The 18,009-nt window shown below is 39.8% G+C and overlaps 3 protein-coding genes, 2 long non-coding RNA genes and 5 other non-coding genes across 17 annotated transcripts; 8 read left to right on the plus strand and 2 right to left on the minus strand.

Moving 5' to 3' along the window:
• The first annotated feature begins 1,308 nt into the window (after positions 1-1,308).
• Positions 1,309-2,105, plus strand: LOC125197507. The gene is made up of 2 exons (XR_007172079.1): positions 1,309-1,349; positions 1,871-2,105. It is a non-coding gene; the product is annotated as an uncharacterized LOC125197507 (long non-coding RNA).
• On the plus strand, positions 1,387-1,461 carry LOC125197669. Its single transcript, XR_007172201.1, has one exon. It is a non-coding gene; the product is annotated as a small nucleolar RNA snoR117 (small nucleolar RNA).
• On the plus strand, positions 1,878-2,001 carry LOC125197703. The gene has a single exon (XR_007172230.1). It is a non-coding gene; the product is annotated as a small nucleolar RNA SNORD14 (small nucleolar RNA).
• A 1,176-nt stretch (positions 2,106-3,281) lies between the features above and the next one.
• On the minus strand, positions 3,282-4,017 carry LOC125194438. The gene is made up of 2 exons (XR_007171756.1): positions 3,672-4,017; positions 3,282-3,456 (listed from the first exon to the last, which is right to left on the minus strand). It is a non-coding gene; the product is annotated as an uncharacterized LOC125194438 (long non-coding RNA).
• A 3,759-nt stretch (positions 4,018-7,776) lies between these two features.
• Positions 7,777-10,724, minus strand: LOC125194437 (mitochondrial succinate-fumarate transporter 1-like). Of its 8 annotated transcripts, none has more exons than XR_007171755.1 (5): positions 10,440-10,722; positions 9,919-10,355; positions 8,573-8,933; positions 8,384-8,474; positions 7,777-8,138 (listed from the first exon to the last, which is right to left on the minus strand). XR_007171755.1 is itself a non-coding variant. In XM_048092650.1 (4 exons), exons 2-3 carry the CDS (start codon positions 10,309-10,311, stop codon positions 8,406-8,408), a joined length of 921 nt encoding a protein of 306 aa, XP_047948607.1. In that variant the 5' UTR covers positions 10,312-10,355; positions 10,440-10,724; the 3' UTR covers positions 7,777-7,898; positions 8,384-8,405. The 8 variants fall into 8 exon arrangements, 6 of the variants coding, with proteins under 6 accessions (XP_047948607.1, XP_047948606.1, XP_047948604.1 ...); XR_007171754.1 differs by lacking the exon at positions 7,777-8,138 and adding an exon at positions 8,157-8,286; XM_048092650.1 differs by having other exon boundaries at positions 7,777-7,898; positions 8,384-8,933; positions 10,440-10,724.
• A 1,936-nt stretch (positions 10,725-12,660) lies between these two features.
• Positions 12,661-12,735, plus strand: LOC125197670. The gene has a single exon (XR_007172202.1). It is a non-coding gene; the product is annotated as a small nucleolar RNA snoR117 (small nucleolar RNA).
• Positions 12,736-12,791: 56 nt separating this feature from the next.
• On the plus strand, positions 12,792-12,878 carry LOC125197668. Its single transcript, XR_007172200.1, has one exon. It is a non-coding gene; the product is annotated as a small nucleolar RNA snoR116 (small nucleolar RNA).
• Positions 12,879-13,144: 266 nt separating this feature from the next.
• Positions 13,145-13,267, plus strand: LOC125197701. The gene has a single exon (XR_007172228.1). It is a non-coding gene; the product is annotated as a small nucleolar RNA SNORD14 (small nucleolar RNA).
• Positions 13,268-14,915: 1,648 nt separating this feature from the next.
• On the plus strand, positions 14,916-15,272 carry LOC125195155 (protein MAIN-LIKE 1-like). Its single transcript, XM_048093346.1, has one exon. The coding sequence runs from the start codon at positions 14,916-14,918 to the stop codon at positions 15,270-15,272; it is 357 nt and encodes a 118-aa protein (XP_047949303.1).
• A 270-nt stretch (positions 15,273-15,542) lies between these two features.
• LOC125191820 lies at positions 15,543-17,251 on the plus strand. The gene is made up of 4 exons (XM_048089242.1): positions 15,543-15,771; positions 15,874-15,961; positions 16,032-16,451; positions 16,523-17,251. Exons 1-4 carry the CDS (start codon positions 15,686-15,688, stop codon positions 17,162-17,164), a joined length of 1,236 nt encoding a protein of 411 aa, XP_047945199.1. The 5' UTR covers positions 15,543-15,685; the 3' UTR covers positions 17,165-17,251.
• The last annotated feature ends 758 nt before the right edge of the window (positions 17,252-18,009 follow it).

Genomic DNA, 18,009 nt, shown 5'->3' on the forward strand with positions numbered 1-18,009 from the left:
TAAGTTTTACATGTGTTTTTTTAAAATTCATAAGAAATGACAAATCACATTAGTTTTGACTTGAAGCCATGAAGTCGGTTTTTTCACGTTATTATCATTTTCTGACATAACTCCAAAATCAACACATACAAATATTGAAGCCTAAAGATAAAAGTTCAACACATCATGGCAACAAATAGAACGAAAAGCCTCAAATGAACGAGTTTATTGCTAACGAGAAAATGCGAACAAAACGACCGGGATTCAAATTGTGCAGAAGTTGGGGTTTGAAAAAATGGCATTCAAAATAGTGAAAATTTGACAAACTTAAAATATCCGTTTTGTAAGTTTTTATAAATAAAACAGGAGTTATAATGATTTCCTTTATCCTAGGCGACATTTCATCATATTCCTAGTTCTTTTTTCTTCATTTATTTTTAGGTTGGATCTAATTTCTTGACAAGTCTAATTCTTTGAAACCTAGTAATGTATAAAGCTTGGAAATGAGTAATGTACATTAGAGCATCCGCAATGGTGCTTAGGTCAGCCATAGGCCAGCAATAGGCCAGCCATTCTCTCCCCTGCCACGTCAGCAACACTAAAAAATCCACATATCCACATCGATTTAGGCCGGCTATAGGCCAGTGCAATAAAAATAATTCAAAATATACTACATTTACGGAATTAAAATTACGATTAAAATACGTAATTAAATTTACGAGACATATACGAGAAAATTCATTAATTTTATTTATACAAAAAAAAGTACATTAACTAAAAATCATAAAAATAACATAATAAAAAAAATCCGGGCTTCCACACACGAGCCACCTTGAATCATTATACTTTGCCGCTAGCCGAACGGGGGTATTTTGTATTGGGCTAGTTGTTGTTGTCCATCGCTAGATGTTGCTCTTGTACAGAAATTTAGAGATGGAGAAAATCGGGTTTATATAGTTTTTCAAAAATAAAAAAAAAAGAATTAAATTTTTTTTAAAAAAAGAATTTAAAAAAAATTAAAAAAAAACAAAATTCGGCGTTGGCCGATCGGACCGCCACAATGGCGGCCAGTAGCATCGGCCAGCCCACGCCGATCGGCTCGCCGATTTCGCGCTGGCCGATTCCAATGGTTCGGCTAGCCGATCGGCCACCCATTGCGGATGCTCTTATAATGATTTGGAGTATTATAGTTTTTCCAATCGGGTCAAAAGTCAAAACTCAAAGAATGAAAGACTCGATGAAGCCCAAAATGTGTACATCCAAGGGTATTTATGTCCAAATAGACAATTAGGGTTTCTTTCCTAAAGCTTTAAATACCAATCATCCCCTCTTCGGTTCCGCAGGAGATCACCTTCTTCAACAAACTAATCGTAAGTAGTATAATATTTTTAATACTAGTATTTATTTGGCCGGTGATGCACAGAGAATTGTCCGTACCATCTGATTTCCTTGATGTATCAATCTCGATTGTTTCTGAGGCTCTTTCTAACTAGTTTTATTTTTTAGACTTTAATTGTGATTTTCTCTAAAATCTAAATAGATACCATCAAACTATGAAAGCCTTGTTATTTGGCTTGTTGATGCGAATTACTAACTATTCTGAAGCCTTGTGATTTGATCTTTTGTTTCCTATATAGCTTGCTTTGACTTCAGCTTTTCTTTTTCCATTTGATTGGCAACGTTTTAGAGTCGCTGGTGCACTGTATTTTAATGGTGTTTTCAGCGCTGTACGTTGCCGATAGCAAATTCACAGGGTGTTGAGATTCTGGCATTGGCTTATTTTTCCTTGAGCTTTTGCATTCAGATTCAGATGCGCCTAAAATCTACCTACAACTGTTTTATTTTAATTAGTCCCTTATTTTGCAAATTATTTGATCAGTTTCTTATTCAGATGGAGTGCGCAATGATGCTAAAACGTAAGGCTTGTTTCTCAAAACATTCGCAGTGGCTGCCTAAGTGCTTTCGCTTTCGCCAGGCTTGAGAGCATATGCTGCATTTTTCCTTCCTTGGATGTCTGAGCTGCTCTCTCACTATTTCATTTTTAAAATTTTTGATCAATTGAAACTTAAATTTAAGATTATTTTGATTAAAAAAAAAAGTAATCGTAATGTCATTGACTTTGAGAAGTCTTCGGTGGCCTCTTTACTCATCATTCACTAATTATTTTTTGTTTACTATAGTTTTTCTAATTGACTAAATATGTGGTACTATCTTGAAATCTCTGAAACGTAGAGATTGATAATTGGAATTAAAATACATAAAAATGACATAAATTAACATTTGAATTTGAAATATATTTTTACTATAAAAAATAAATTCTAATCGCTGAATTTAAAATGCAAAATGAATATTCACCCCTCTGTTGTTGCAGCTTGTTCGTCCACAATGGGCGTTGAGATGCCCCTCCCCAGTGCGCCTCTGAGTGTGTCACGGCTCCCCCTCCAACGTGAATGCTCTCAGAACGACACGGCTCCCCCTTCCCAACCACTAGACCACATGCCCATTTGAGATATTCTCAACTTTACAAATAACTAAATTGAATGGTTATAATTGTAATACTAATTCCACGTCGATTCAGTGGATTCGCCATTTCACTTATCAGTTTGATTTTAAAATATTGGGTCTGTCTAAGAAAAATACACTGGTTGGTCCAATAAAATTTGATTGATTACTAAACGTGGAAAGCTTTAAACATATAAATATTAATGTGGACCTCAATAATCTATTAAAACTGCTCCCTCCTTCTACCATTAGAAGTAATATTTATGGGCAGAGTTTTAATAAATGTCAAGAAAGGTAGTGTGACCATATTACCATAAGTGAACCGGGACTCCCTATTTGCGGACAAACTAAAATGAAAAAATGGGACTAAGGTAGTCTTTATCTCTTACTCTATTCATTCTTATTTTATCAGTTGCATACTAAAATTTGTGTAATTTTATTTTCTTGATAGGATTCCCTTGTGATGCTCTATTTACCAAGATCTATGGGGCCTATTCCATGTGACTTTGGTCTTTTGTAATTATCATCACCTTGGAATAAGAACAAAACTACGAAGAATCACGCCTAAACCGAAGGGGTGTGAAGAATTATCCGTGAAAATACCAGCGCCTAATAATAGTGTTGTAAAATTTTCATGTATTATTTTTAATTATTTATTTGTCCTATTGGTACTCAACTTATATTTGATATACTAGAATTCAAATAAGGGTGAGTAAAATAGTCAGTCTAGAATTCAAATAAGGGTGAGCAAAATAGTCAAAAATCAAATATCTTATATGCGGCCGCAGCCGTGAGTACCGTGAAATGTAGTCTCATTATCATTAACTAATCAACTTTAGTTATACACGTTGGATGCCTCATTAGCTAAAATCAAGATTGAAGACCCCTAAAGACCGGCCTTGATGGAAAGCAGGAGCTGCTACTTTGGGCACCACTTTTGTGTGAGGAGGCGGAAGCATACGCATGAGTCATGACCTGCACCATGTGCACTAAAAAATAAGTCACACTTCTTAGTAGTATAAAAAAAATTAACAACCGTATGAATAAAACCAAAGAGGTTACTGAACAAGTCCAATATGTTTAGGTATATCATTCAAACAGCTAGCAGTATCACTCAGATCTTATCTAGTTTATCTTTTGCAAAACTTTGAAATGGTTTCAGATCTAAGACGTGGAGAAGAAACAGTTACTTGGATTAAGAGCGGTCAAAAGTGCAGCAGCGATGAAGTAGCAGCTGCCTCCAATGTGCTTGGTGTTCTGATAGTAGCTGTTGAATGCGTAAGAGGCGTGGTCCTTGGTGGTGTTGGGGTAGAAGCACGGCTTATTCTCTTCAAGAGCGCTGCACTCTGCCCCGTTGCTGCACGCCCACTTCATTGCGTACATCAGCTCATCATCCCTGTATTGCTCGTCCGCTATGCAGTAGTCCTCAAACTGTGCATCTACACCTCAATAACACCCAATATCAGATATCGAGTTAAGTACGGGTAAACCCAATATCAGATATCTGTATTCCTACCCCACCCCTAGTTGTACGTTGGTAACAATTCAAGCAACCTTTTATTTTGATTTTAATTTTGTATAATAGGTGAAGTAACGGATCACTTATTATATAAAAGATTCACTCAGTTATAACTTAACAGTGTTACGCATTACCTATGTGAAAAAAAATCAATTAAACATTAAAAAGAAATTGCAATGTAATAATGTACTATAAAATTGACATACATGGTATTAATTTCACTAAAAGGTTACACCTGAAAGTGATACTAATAGGGTAAAGAAAATGACTTGTTAGAGTGTCTAAAGCGGCACAACCATAAAAAACTTATCCGGCCACGCCACAACCACAAATCACTTATTTTATCAACTATTGATATATTTTAATTGGGCAAAAAATGAGGAATAAATTGTATTTATAGAAATAAATTAAGAAAACGAAAAACGGTGTTGTGGCGGTCGGCGGCGTGCAATAGGCTATCATGCTCATCCTCGACGTGCAATAGGTGCCGCGACGCCCCTATATTGGACACTCTTACGTCTTCCATGGTTTAGAGCCAAAGTTAGTGTGATTTGTCATTTTCCATGAACTTAAAAAACACATATGTAAAACATAAAATTAAGAAGCTCAATTGAAAGGTAATAACCTCATCCAAATGGCGGCCGTGGTGCCTTAGAGCATCCACAATAGCGGCTAGCCGATTCGCATCGCTAGCCGGTCGGCTAGTCGAACTATTGCAACCGGCCAGCCGAGAATCAGCGAGAAAATCGGCGTGGGCTAGCCGATTCGCGTGCGCTGGCCGCCATTGTGGCGTGCCGATCGGCCAGCGATCGGCCGGCGCCAATTTTCGTTTTTTTTTAAAAATTTTTTTTTTGAAAACCTATATATACGCGATTTTAGTTTCATTTTCATTTGCACCACTTGTTTTAACGAGTTTTCTCTCTCTAAATTTCTTGTACAAGAGCAACATCGAGCGATGAGTAACGCGGGTGGTAGCACCGGTGGTAGTGGTGGTAGTGGTGGGGATAATGAGGAGTACGAACGGCGGATGAACGAGGCTATGAAGGCCTACATGAACCGCGAGCTAGAGCGGTACATGCGAAGGGTCGAACAGCAGGCGGTACCTCGCCCTCCACCGGTTGTCCACCGCCGAGCAGTGATTGATCGGGATCACGTAGCTGCACATCAGCGGTTATATGACGACTACTTCGCTCCGGACCTGCGGTTTCCAGCAACCATGTTCAGGCGGCGTTTTAGAATGTGCAGGGAGTTATTTATGCGTATCGTTGACGCTTTGGAGCGTCGATATCTTTATTTCCGCTTCAAGCACGATGCGGCTGGCAGACCCGGCCACACCCCTATCCAAAAGTGTACGACGGCAATCAGGCAGTTGGCCTACGGAGGCGCGGCAGACATGTGGGATGAGTACCTCCACATTGGTGAGACGACTTCTCCGGAATGTCTGAAGTTTTTCTGTCAGGGCGTGATTCAAATTTTCGGTGAGCAGTACCTTCGAAGCCCTACCCCCCCCCCCCAAGATTGAATCGATGCGAGATGCACGGGGAGCAACATGGGTTCCCCGGGATGTTAGGCAACATAGATTGTATGCATTGGGAGTGGAAGAACTGTCCAACTACCTGGAAAGGGGCCTACACGACCGGCTACAAGGGAAAGAATCACACGATGATCCTCGAGGTCGTAGTTGATTACCGGCTGTGGATCTGGCATGCGTATTTTGGGGTAGTCGGGTCCGAACAACGACCTCAACGTCCTCAACTCGTCGCCCCTCTTCAACGAGAAGTGTCAGGGCATCGGTCCAGCCGTCTCATTTGTGGCCAACGACAACCGGCATGATATGAACTACTACTTGGCGGATGGGATATACCCTAGGTGGCATGTCTTTGTGAAGACGATTAGGCACGCGGCGGATGACAAGAAGGCCTACTTTGCGGAACGGCAGGAGTCGGCGCGCAAGGACGTGGATCGCGCACTTGGTGTGCTCCAATGTCGATGGGCGGCAATTAAGGGTCTAACGCGTTTGTGGGATGTCAAATGCGTTGCTGATATAATGTACGCCCGCATTATCATGCACAACATGATCGTCGAAGACGAAGGCGTACAACTCGCCGGCCACTGTGGGCGACGCTCGGCGATAAATCGGCGATATTTAAATTTTTTTTTTTTTTTTTTGCCCAACGGCTATTTTTACATCCCACCCCTATAAATATTTCCTCCACTTCCTCCATTCATCACCCACAATCTTCATTCTCTCCATTTTCAATCTCTTCTCCCAATCTTCAATCTTCATCAATCTTCCAAAAATTATGAGCTTTTGGAAGAAAAATTCCCGCTCGGGTAAGGGTAAGGGTAAGGGGAAAGAGTCGAGTTCACAAATTCCCAACACGGATGAAGCAAACGAGCAGTGGATGCACTCGTTGTTGGCGATGGGTTCTCCTCCCGGCCAACTTCCATACGCGGGTCCGTCTCCTTTGCAGACTCCTCCGGCGCGGAGACTTTCTCCGTACTTCAACTCTGCCGGCAGAATGCCCTCTCCAGCCGACGATGTGTATCGGCCCCAGTTCGACACCCCCGGATCAACCCCAGGCGACCAAGAATCTCAGGCCGCGACACTGAGCGCGGAGGACTTCGAGGTGGAAGAAACGCCCACCGAGCCGCCTTCTAGGAGCGGGAGGGGGAAGGCGCCGGCGTCGTCGGCTGCGACTGATACGGGTTCCGATGAGAGGCCGAAGCGGGTAAGGACTACTTACACTCTGCAAGAGTCCGAGCTGATAGCCACCTGCTGGGCGGACACGTCACAGAACGCGGAGCGCAGCAACTACCAGACTGAGATCATATTCTGGGAGCGGGTTGCCGCGAAGTACAGGAGCCACAAGACTGCCTCAATGAAGGACCATGGCAGCGAGGCGATCCGTCGGCATTGGGAGCGCCTCATGAGGGACTGCGGCCACTTCAACGGTATTTATTCTAACTTGTTGGCGAACATGCCCAGTGGCCAGAACGAGCATATGGTCCGAGATGAGGCCATGCAGAGGTATTGTGGCAAGTACTTGTCGAAGGGGTTCAAGTATTGGAACATCTACGATAAGCTGAAGGATCTCCCCAAATTCCGGACGGGGATGCACGTCGCGCTGCACGGGAAATCGGTGCGCTCGCGACTTAGCGTTTCGGAGAGCGAGGGGAGCGCGACCCACATCGACTTGAGTGGGGATGGTCCGCACGAGCGCCCGGAGGGAGCGAAGAAGGCGAAGGGGAGGCGGAAGGGGAAGGGCACAACGTCGGAAGTCGAGTCGGAACCCCACATCGACTTAGAAAAAGCCACTTATTCGAGCAATGTCGCCAATCTGACGCAGATGTACACGCTGTACTTCACCGGCGGCGGGACCCCTGAAGAAAAGGCGGCCCTCTGGAAATGCATCCAAAGCCTGCAGATTACGATGGGCCTCGATCCCGACGCCCCTCCGGCCCCTCCGTCTTAGTTTTTTTTTTTTTAAATCTTTGTTTATTTGCGTTTTTTATTTGTAGTTTTTTTTTCTCGTTGTATTATATTTTCCAATGATTAATACAACGATGAATTGTTCATTATTAGTCTATTTATTAAATACATTTGTAGGGAAAATTAAATAATATAAAAAATAATGATGTAAAAATGAAATGTTGAGTTAGGGAGAAATAAGGGAGAAACCAATGTAGCAGTTGGCTAAAAACTGGGGATAAAATGTGATGCTGATGTGGCGCTGATGTGGCAGGAGTTAGGGAGAAATAAGGGAGTGGCTTACCTCTATCTGATCTAACACTATAACCACCAGCATAACCAGCTGCAGTTTCAGATGCGACCTCAAGCTCTTGCGATGAAGAACGCCAGGCCTCATCCCCATTAAACGAGTCTTCATACAAGTTCCTGTAGTTCTCTTCGTAAATATTATTTGGCGTAGAATAAAAAGATGCAGAGCCAGCAATGCCTTCATTTTCTCTGTTATAACTTGCTCTGTTAACAAAGCTATAGTCCCCATGGCCATAAGCAATGTTTTCTCGGCTTACAGAGCCAGCTTCTGTGCCTTTAGCAGCAACAGGTGAACAGCCCGAAATCTCTCCTATACTTCCAAAGCCACTACCTATTCCAGCATTTCCAGTTCGAGTTCTAATAAAATCATCCAAATTACTAAAATGAATTACATATTTCAATGAATCAAATCCAGCAGAAATTCTAACACCCGTCAATTTCGTTGATGCTAAGCATTTCACCATTGCTCTCCAAATATAGACGCTAGTATAACATAAGGAATGTCCTACAAATGTATAAAGTAAAAGCTAAATATGTAGAACGAAGAATATACTCAGTTCCCCACGAGCTAAAAAGGGCATCAAAAACACTGAAACTTTCACCTCCAAGTGAATTACAGAATGCTCAATAGGCTTGTAGGTATCGCCTCTCGTAAAATCCAGTTATCTGATCAGCCACAGCCCACATGATTGCCTGTCCAGGTGGGATCCTCATTAACCTTGGCAATAATCCTTTCCACAATGCAAGAATTCCCTCCTCAGCATATATAGTTGTGATACAATGAAACATACCTCTGTATTTCAACCCGCTCGATTTGCTTTGAGCCATGAGCCTTGTTTTCACAACATCAAAGGGCCCAGTACATACTGGACCAGCAGTTCCAGCAAGAAATCCCGATATCATAGATTGCCAAGGTAGGAGGATTTTCCCATCACCTTCGCGTCTCCCCCACAATAACCCGTCAAATGCATTTTTAGCACTAAACATGGCAGCCTGGTTTGTTCCATTACGCATCACAGTTGGGGAAGCTCCAGCCCACAGACCACGCAACCCTTCTTCACGGACAATCATACGAGCGCAATGTACAGGTCCCTTGTACTTGAAGAGTTCGGGACTCAATCCTCGCTGCTGCTGCAGTCGAATTTTCACTACCTGCATTTGAACAAGCGCGTTCAACTTTCTAGCTACTGAGAACAAGTTTGAATGAACAGACTTAGATGATCGCCTCATGCTACATTTCAACTCATGGGAAACAAACCAAATAGGTAGAATTTGAAAGTCACACAATTACTGTAAACAAGCACGAAAAAAGGGCAGGACGGACTGAAGCAGACAATGATAATGATAACACTGGATATTCAGTTATCTGTTAACAGAAGAAGGAGAGCACTGCAGTATATTTTCAATTATCAAAGGCAAATATTGAATGACAACAAAAGTACACATCCAGTTACAATAAATCATGCTCCCTCTGTTCCCTCATAGTTGAGTCATTTTTCCATTTTGTGAGTACCCTCATAGTTTAGTCATTTCCATATGAGTAATAATTAACACTTTTCTCACTCTTTACTTTTTCTTACTTTATTCCCTCTACTCTTATCACTTTCTACTCTGTTCTATCTACTTTTTTCTCTTTCTTACTTTGTTATCTATCTACTTAATACACTAATCTGTGTCATTTGGAGAATTTTTGAACTATGTTTTAGTGAACTAAACATAGTTCAAAAATACTGTTTAAAAATTAATACTTTGAAGTTGAAGTCCCTTTTTAAATATAAACAGATAAAAAAAAAAGTGTAAAAAACGTGTAGAGATCCATCTTCCTAATTTCTTTGTAAACTAAACATTTCTTTGTAAACTCCGAGTCAAAAAGTTCAGTACAATTCTAAGAAAAACTTAGCTGCAATCTGAAAAGCACATCAACTGCAAAATGTTTGCAGCAGCAAAACCTAAACTACCAATGTACCATAACCTGCACTCCTGCAGAGATAGAGGAAATAATATTTGATCTTCAAATAGGTATTATGATAAATCAATTTTCAATTATATGCATTCAACTACTCTCAATTCAACGGAATGCAATCAAATTCAACAATTAAGCAGAAGTGGCTAAAATCCCCAAGTAATTCGAATTAACCTCAAATGGAGTGACAATAACGAGAGCTTCGAGCACTCCGGCACCGAATCCAGACAACAATCGGCCATGGTGGCTAAGCTCCCCCGTCTGGGAGTCCTTGAAGGCTGACTGAAGATAAGCATTGGAGCCCATCCGGAGCGCGTATTTTAGCGTCAAATGCGTAGAGAAAGGAGTCAAGCCCTTCCACAATGCGCGGACGCCTTCGTTGCGGACGATGGTGGAACCGCAGTGGAGGATCCCCTTGTACGAACCGGTGCGGTCGAGCTGGAGGCGGGTTTTGATGACGTCAATTGGCTGCAGGCACGAGGCTTCGACTACGCCGCCGAATGAGCCGGACACAGCCTTCATGTAGGGCGGGATGGATTTGGGCTGCTTCTCCTGTTGCTCCACCATCGGATTTGGAGCACCACCGACGATCTGTGGATATCTTTCGGTTTCTAAAAATTTGAACACCAAAATATTGGGTTTATTTTTACAAATTTGAAAAAAAAGAAATCAAAATTAAGAGAATGATATCTTACCAGGAACAGTGGGTGACGGCGGCGAGTCCAGACGCTGAATGCAGTGGCTGCAACAATTGCGGTGGGGCGTGATACCGAGAGAGATCTGAGATAATGGCGAGAAGAAAAAAGGAGACGTAGGAGAAAAAGAGAAGCAGTAACCGAGAGAATTGCCGGTGTAGGCGGCGACGCCCGCCGGGAGCGGATCCCCTGCTGTTGAGAAAACACAGCAGGGGCAGCTGTGCTAATAATACGACGGCGTTTTGTGGGAAGTTTCACAAATTTTATTATTCAAACCAGATTCAGCACTAAGTAATCCATAAATAAGTGATTTTTATTGAGTATTCAAATATTCCACCGGCCACAGTCCACACCCGCCCCTTTCTCATCATGAAATAAATCAATTCTTTGCTGAATAGTAGTAGTATGTTTTTCTATATGGAACGTTTATTTTACTAATTAGAATTTCAATTTTTTTAATTCAGTTGCATCACGATACTATTTAACTATTAATATTATGACAAATTAATATAATATTATTTAGAATTATAGTTATAGCTAATCGGTTGCAGAGTTATCAATTACAATTACTAGTTATAATTCATTTTAACTAAAAAATCATCAAATTTGGAAAGTTATTTTAAATTTAAACTTATTAACTTTCAATTATAATATAATCATACGTCTGTGATCAAATACTAACTAAAATACAGTAATAACTAATAACTAATATTAATTTTGTATATTATAAATATCAACACAAAGAAATAAATTTATAAATCTTCTTGTGTTGATAAACTTATGTCTTTGTGTTGATATTTGAATTTCCATGTTGTGTTGATATTTGAATTTCCATGTATTGATATAATTATAACCTTGTATTGATAATTTTAATACACATATGAGCATCTCCAATGGCGGACTTCACGTCGCCCTTCGGATAGGCTTCGGGGAAGTCCACCGGGGAAGGGCGCCATTGTGGCTCGGAGGGGAGGACGCGGACGCGTGAGGACACGGGAAGGGCGGGCGGATGTCCGCCATTGTGGCGAGGCGCGGACGTCCGCCGCGTACGTCCGATTTTTAAATTTATTTTTTTTAAAAAACTCTATATATACGGCTCGTTGAAATTTTAATTCGTAACGTAAATTGAATATTTGTGAATTTGTGAATATTTTTTAATTATGGGAAGTCTGCGCGGGAAGGAGATGGGAAGGACGGATTGTGCAGTGGAAGTCCTTATGACGTGGCATGAGGGTGGGAAATCCTTATGACGTGGCATGAGGGTGGGAAATCCTTATGACGTGGCAGGAGGTGTATTTAAAAAGGGCGACGGAAGGGCGTCGGAGAAGTCCTCCAACTGAATATGCTCTAAGTGAAAATTATTAGTTATTATTGTATATTAGTTAGCATACTAACGCAAATCCTGATTAGCTATAATTATTATAGCTAAGTTGTAGTTAATCGTATGATTAAATTTATTTAACTTTCAATTATAGCTAATCATGATGCAACTTAATTAAAAAATTGAAATTCTAATTAGTAAAATAAACGTTCCATATAGAAAAAACATACTCCCTCCATCCCAGATAATTCGGGTCACTTTGACCGGGTACGGGTTTTAAGAATTGTAATGAAAAATGGGTTGAAAAAGGTAGTGGAATGTAAGTCCTACCTTTATATATTAGTTTTATAATAAAATGTGAGTAGGAATGAGTTAGTGAAATATGGGGTCCACTACTAAAAATGATAAAAATGAAGTGGGACAAATTATGTGGGACGGACCAAAATGGAAAACTGAGACGAATTATTTGGAACGGATAGAGTATTTAGCAAAGAATTGTTTTATTTCATGAGGAGAAAGTGGTGGGTGTGGACGGTGGAATATTTGAATGCTCAATATAAATCACTTGGATTACTTAATGAATCTGGTTTGAATAATATTAGTAAAATTTGTGAAACTTCCCACAAAACGCCGTCCATTATTAGCACAGCTGCCCCCCCGGTGTGTTTTCTCTTTTCTCGACAGCAGGGATCCACTCCCATATATCCAAGGGTATTTATGTCCAAATACACAATTAGGGTTTCTGGCTTAAAGTTTTAAATACCAATCAGGGGACTTCAACCAAATCATCACAACGAGATCACCTGCTCCAATTCTACTCTGTCGCCAAATACAATTACTTATCATGTTTGTGAGTGAGTCTGTTGTGATAGAGAAGAAATTTATCATCAATATTTATTTGGCCGGTGATGCACAGAGAATTGTCCGTACCATCTGATTTCCTTGATGTATCGATCTCGATTGTTTCTGAGGCCGAAATTCATACTTTTATTCGGAATTTTTGTTACTCGGATTGTGATTTCTTTGGTGATAGGCGGTGATGTCGAAACATATACCATCAAACTATGAGAACCATCGTAATTGGCTTGTTGATGCGAATTACTAACTATTCTGAGCCTTTCGATTTGATCTTATTTTTTCTATGTTGTGTTTACTTTCAAGTCAGTTTTTGTTCCAATAAAAAGGCAATGTTTTAGAGTCGCTGGTGCATTGTATTCAATGGTGTTTTCAGCGCTGTACGTTGCCGACAGCAAATTCACAGGGTGCTGAGATTCTGGCATTGGCTTATTTTCCCTTGAGCTAATGCATTCAGATGCGTCTATATTACTATGTTATTATGTAGTCCATTCAGTAGTAACCGATGATTTAATTTTGAGATATTAGGGCGCAATGATGCTAAAATGAAAGGCTTGTTTCTCAAAACATTCGCAGTGGCCGCCTAAGTGCTTTCGCCTTCGCCAGGCTTGAGAGCATATGCTGCTTTTTCCTTCCTTGGATGTCTGATCTGCTCTCTTATTTCAAAATTTTATTCCATTCAAACCCAAATCTATAAACTTTTTTTAATTATTCGCTTTTACTATCGTTGTTTGATTATAAAATTTTTAGCACATTCCATTGAGATGTCGATCTATGATACATTCACACTGCTCACGAATTTTCTTGTCCTAATGCTTTTAATTTTTCCTTTAGTTATTCTTTTTTTTTCGTTTTTGTTTTGCTACCTTTTAATGTACTCCTTGTGTAATAACTCCAACGCTTTTTTAATACTCCATTTGTTCCATAGAAATAGGTTATTTGAGTTTAGCACGAGTTTTAATATATAAATTTTCAAGTACGAGAGGGAAGTCTCACCTCACTAGAGTGTAAAAGCAAAATTAAAAAATGTATTCTCTGTGAGAATGTTTAAAAATTATAGAGTTCATATTCTTATGGGGGGAGGAGTAATAGTTTTTTTAATAAGAGGGGTAAGGCTCGCCTTAGTAGAGAGAAAACAAAATTAGAAAGTGTATTCTCTTGTGAGAATGTTTTAATATGAGACTATCCTCATTGGTGCTACTCACCCAACCTCATCCCAGTCAATTTTTGAATAAAATACTCATTTCTCTTTTATCCACATATACAACCCCTAACTTGTTAGAACTTTTACTTCTATCAATGACCCCAACTCAACATCGGTATATATTTTCTTTTTCATATACTTTCAATCAATATAAATTTTATATTTATTCAAATATTAAGAAACTCATATAAAAATTATATAAATTATTTTTTAATTTAAATTTATAATGAAAATTATTACACAAATAAATGAAATACGGTACAATAGAAAATAAACTAGCCAAGTCTACTAAAGTGAAATACTCCCTTCGTCCCGGCTAAGATGACACATTGCTTAGCCGGCACGGGGTTTAGGAGTTATTGGTTAAAGTATTTAATTGGAGAGAGAAGATGGATGTATGTATTAAAGTAGAGAGATAAAGAAAGGCTAAATTCTATAAATGGGGTCTTCTACAAAAATGGTTCCACCAATAGGCTAGTTTTTTTTTTTTTTTTTCTGGAAATGGGTAATACGCATTCCTAGAATGCGCAACTACTTGATTTCGGCAGTCAAAACAGAAAGTGAAACACCACAGTTAAAAACGCATTCTAAGAATGCGTATTTCACCTAAATATAATTCCCTACCAGAACGGAATCGGGCAGAAGCGAACTTCCAGCCTCCATCGATCTGCCGCCGCCCCTCCCGCCGATCTGCCGCCGCCCCCGACGTTCTGCCGCCGCGGCCGCCGCCGACCTTCCGCCTCCTCCACGGTATTTATATCTCTCTCTCTATCCATGTTTCCCCTTTGCCCTAGGGTTTGTATATAATTGGGTTTTTTTGCAAGAATTGAAACAAGAAATGCAAATGCAAATAGAACAATGGTGGAATTGGGTTATTGTGCATTCTTTGTATATATGAATTGATTCTTTAATTGTAGCATGTAGATTGTGACACATTATCATGCATTAATTCTTTATTAGGCAATGCAAATAGAACAATGGTGGAATTGGAAATTAAATTGATGCATAAATTTACTTATTTCAATTTAGATTTTCCTAGTAGTATGTTATTGTGCATGTTCAATGCTAACAAAATTTAATTAATGTATATATAGCAATGGCATCATCATCAACTGGGGAGGATCCTTTGTATTGTGGTCCCGAAGACCCGAGCGTACTTTACTTGCAACCGTATCACATAACCGAAAGCATAATCTCTGAGAATGATACAGACCCCTTCCAACCGCGCAAATTGGATAATAACATTTTTCAAGCTCAAATGCATGACCGTGTGTTGGGGCATATAGAGCGGATGGGGTTTGGTGGCATATACCACTGTGGAAAACCGAAAATGTTGGACGTTTCACTTATCGGGGCATTGATTGAGAGGTGGCGTCCTGAGACACACACGTTTCACCTTCCAGTTGGTGAAGCTACAGTGACCCTTCAGGATATCGAGGTGCTTTGGGTTTAAGGGTCGATGGTGAACCAGTTATCCTTCCACAAGTGAACTACCCGAGGCAGTACTGGATGGAAACGTGTTTGTCGCTTTTGGGTATCGAACCAAGTCAGGCTGAGTTGAAGTTGGGAGGATTTAATGCCTCTACACTGAAGGATGTTGTTCGCCACCGTCTTGACGACGATCTACCTGAGCATTATTACATGCAGCATGCACGTATATTTGTACTACTCCTGCTAGGCTGTTTGATCATCCCAGACACTTCGGGGAGAAAAATTCCCTTCCACCATATTTTGTTACTAGTTGACGAGGATCAGTGTTCACAACTGAGTTGGGGTGCAGCAGCGCTTGCCACTTTATATCACTATCTTTGTGAAGCTTCATGTCAAAAGAGGAAAGATATCGGTGGCCCATTGGCCCTTCTACAGATGTGGGCTTGGGAGAGGATACCCAATATTCGACCCGAGATTGTTGATAGGGTTGAGTATGATGGTACGACACCTTGTGGCATAATGTAAGTTAAATCTTTATTCTTTGTCAATAACTTAGCTATATCACGTGATTATAATTTTTTCGTATTATTTGGAATAATGAATTATTGTTTTGGAATAATTAGTTGGAGGGGGCGATTGAATGTGAGTAGAGCGCCGCTACATGTCCAAAGTTATTATAGGGAACAGTTGGCTCATTTGCATGACAATCAGGTGCCACTTTTAAAATATTTCATAATCTCCTTTCTTGAAAATTTTACTTTTATTAACCTTTTTCTTTCAGTTTATTTGGGAGCCGTATTTGGGTCGTCCTCTACCAGATGAGTGCAAGCGTGGGATGAATGTTTGGGGATGCACTAACTACCTCATTTGCTATCATATTGTGGAGCCGCATTGGGGTCATCGAGTTACGCGACAGTTTGGCTTCCCCCAACATATTTTTCCTAATGAGACTCGATTCCACGTGTTTGAGAGATGGGAAAGTACGCGGCGAGGTAAGTCAACCACAAATTGGGTAGCTCATCATGCTAACTACATCCAATATTGGAGTAACCGGGGAGAAATAGAACAACGAGTGTATCCAGAAGCCTCGAATACGGACTACATGAATTGGTTTCGGACCATCACTGTAACTTACATTACTAGACCCGGCATCCATGGCCAGCCAGGCATCCATGAGACTACCTCTACACATACGATGATGGTAATAAGTTTTTTTTTTATCATTGTGTTTATAATGCATTATCATTACTAAAATGACTTTGTTATGTGCAGATGGAGACGTTGGTCAATGTCTACCATTGCCTTAATGGATCTGAGACGGCATATCATCCGGACATCCAACGTGCTCTGAACATGGTGTCGTCTTGTATGAGAACATGTGGGGAGGCTGATCGTCTTGATTTTGTGCCTACCCAGCGATCAGCGATTGACACTACAAGACCAATCATTCAAAAGGGTAGGCGCGAAGGAAGGAGAGGTGTCCGTATGGGCGGACCGGGGTCTAGACGGGATGCAGGTTTATCGCAGCTGGGCACGGGATGCAGTGACCCACCTCGTGCTTCTTGGCATGCTGGATCCTCTTCACAGATGAGGGGTGCCGATTGTTATGCTGATGTTAACCTGGATGAATATTTTGGAGTCAGATTACAAACACCGGAGGAGGATGAGGCTGAAGTGGATGATGATGCTGAGGAAGATGAGGCACAGGAGGCCGCTTCAGATGATGATACTTGGCGCGAGTCACGCACAAAGGCTCATCATGACTCTGGGGAGAAAGCTCGTAAGGACTTAGAGGCAGCTTCCTCCAGTAAAGGATTGGCGCGGACTATAACAAAATTCTTTACTAGGAGAACATCTTCGCGTACATCCAAAGGGGTAGCTGCAAACAAGTTTACACCAAGTGGTTACAAGTAGTTTGTGGTTGTTTGTTAGACGTAAACATTTGTGATATTCAACTTAACTACATTTTGTTTAATTTTTAATCCATTCTTCCATAGTAAATAATGTCTAGTAGTAAATAAATTCCAACTAAATGAAAATAGTAGTAAATAAAGTCCAACTAAATGAAAATAGTAGTAAATAAAGTTAAATAAAGTCCAACTAAATGAAAATAGTAGTAAATAAAGTCCAACTAAATGAAAATAGTAGTAAATAAAGTCCAACTAAATCAAAATAGTAGTAAATAAAGTCTAGTAGTAAATAAAGTTAAATAAAGTCCAACTAAATGAAAATAGTAGTAAATAAAGTCCAACTAAATGAAAATAGTAGTAAATAAAGTCTAGTAGTAAATAAAGTCCAACTAAATCAAAATAGTAGTAAATAAAGTCCAACTAAATGAAAATAGTAGTAAATAAAGTCCAACTAAATCAAAATAGTAGTAAATAAAGTCCAACTAAATGAAAATAGTAGTAAATAAAGTCCAACTAAATGAAAATAGTAGTAAATAAAGTCTAGTAGTAAATAAAGTCCAACTAAATCAAAATAGTAGTAAATAAAGTCCAACTAAATGAAAATAGTAGTAAATAAAGTCCAACTAAATCAAAATAGTAGTAAATAAAGTCCAACTAAATGAAAATAGTAGTAAATAAAGTCCAACTAAATGAAAATAGTAGTAAATAAAGTCCAACTAAATGAAAATAGTAGTAAATAAAGTTTAGTAGTAAATAAAGTCCAACTAAATGAAAATAGTAGTAAATAAAGTCCAACTAAATCAAAATAGTAGTAAATAAAGTCTAGTAGTAAATAAAGTCCAACTAAAT

This window comes from Salvia hispanica, chromosome 6 (assembly GCF_023119035.1).
Source record: "Salvia hispanica cultivar TCC Black 2014 chromosome 6, UniMelb_Shisp_WGS_1.0, whole genome shotgun sequence".
Lineage (NCBI taxonomy): Eukaryota > Viridiplantae > Streptophyta > Magnoliopsida > Lamiales > Lamiaceae > Salvia > Salvia hispanica.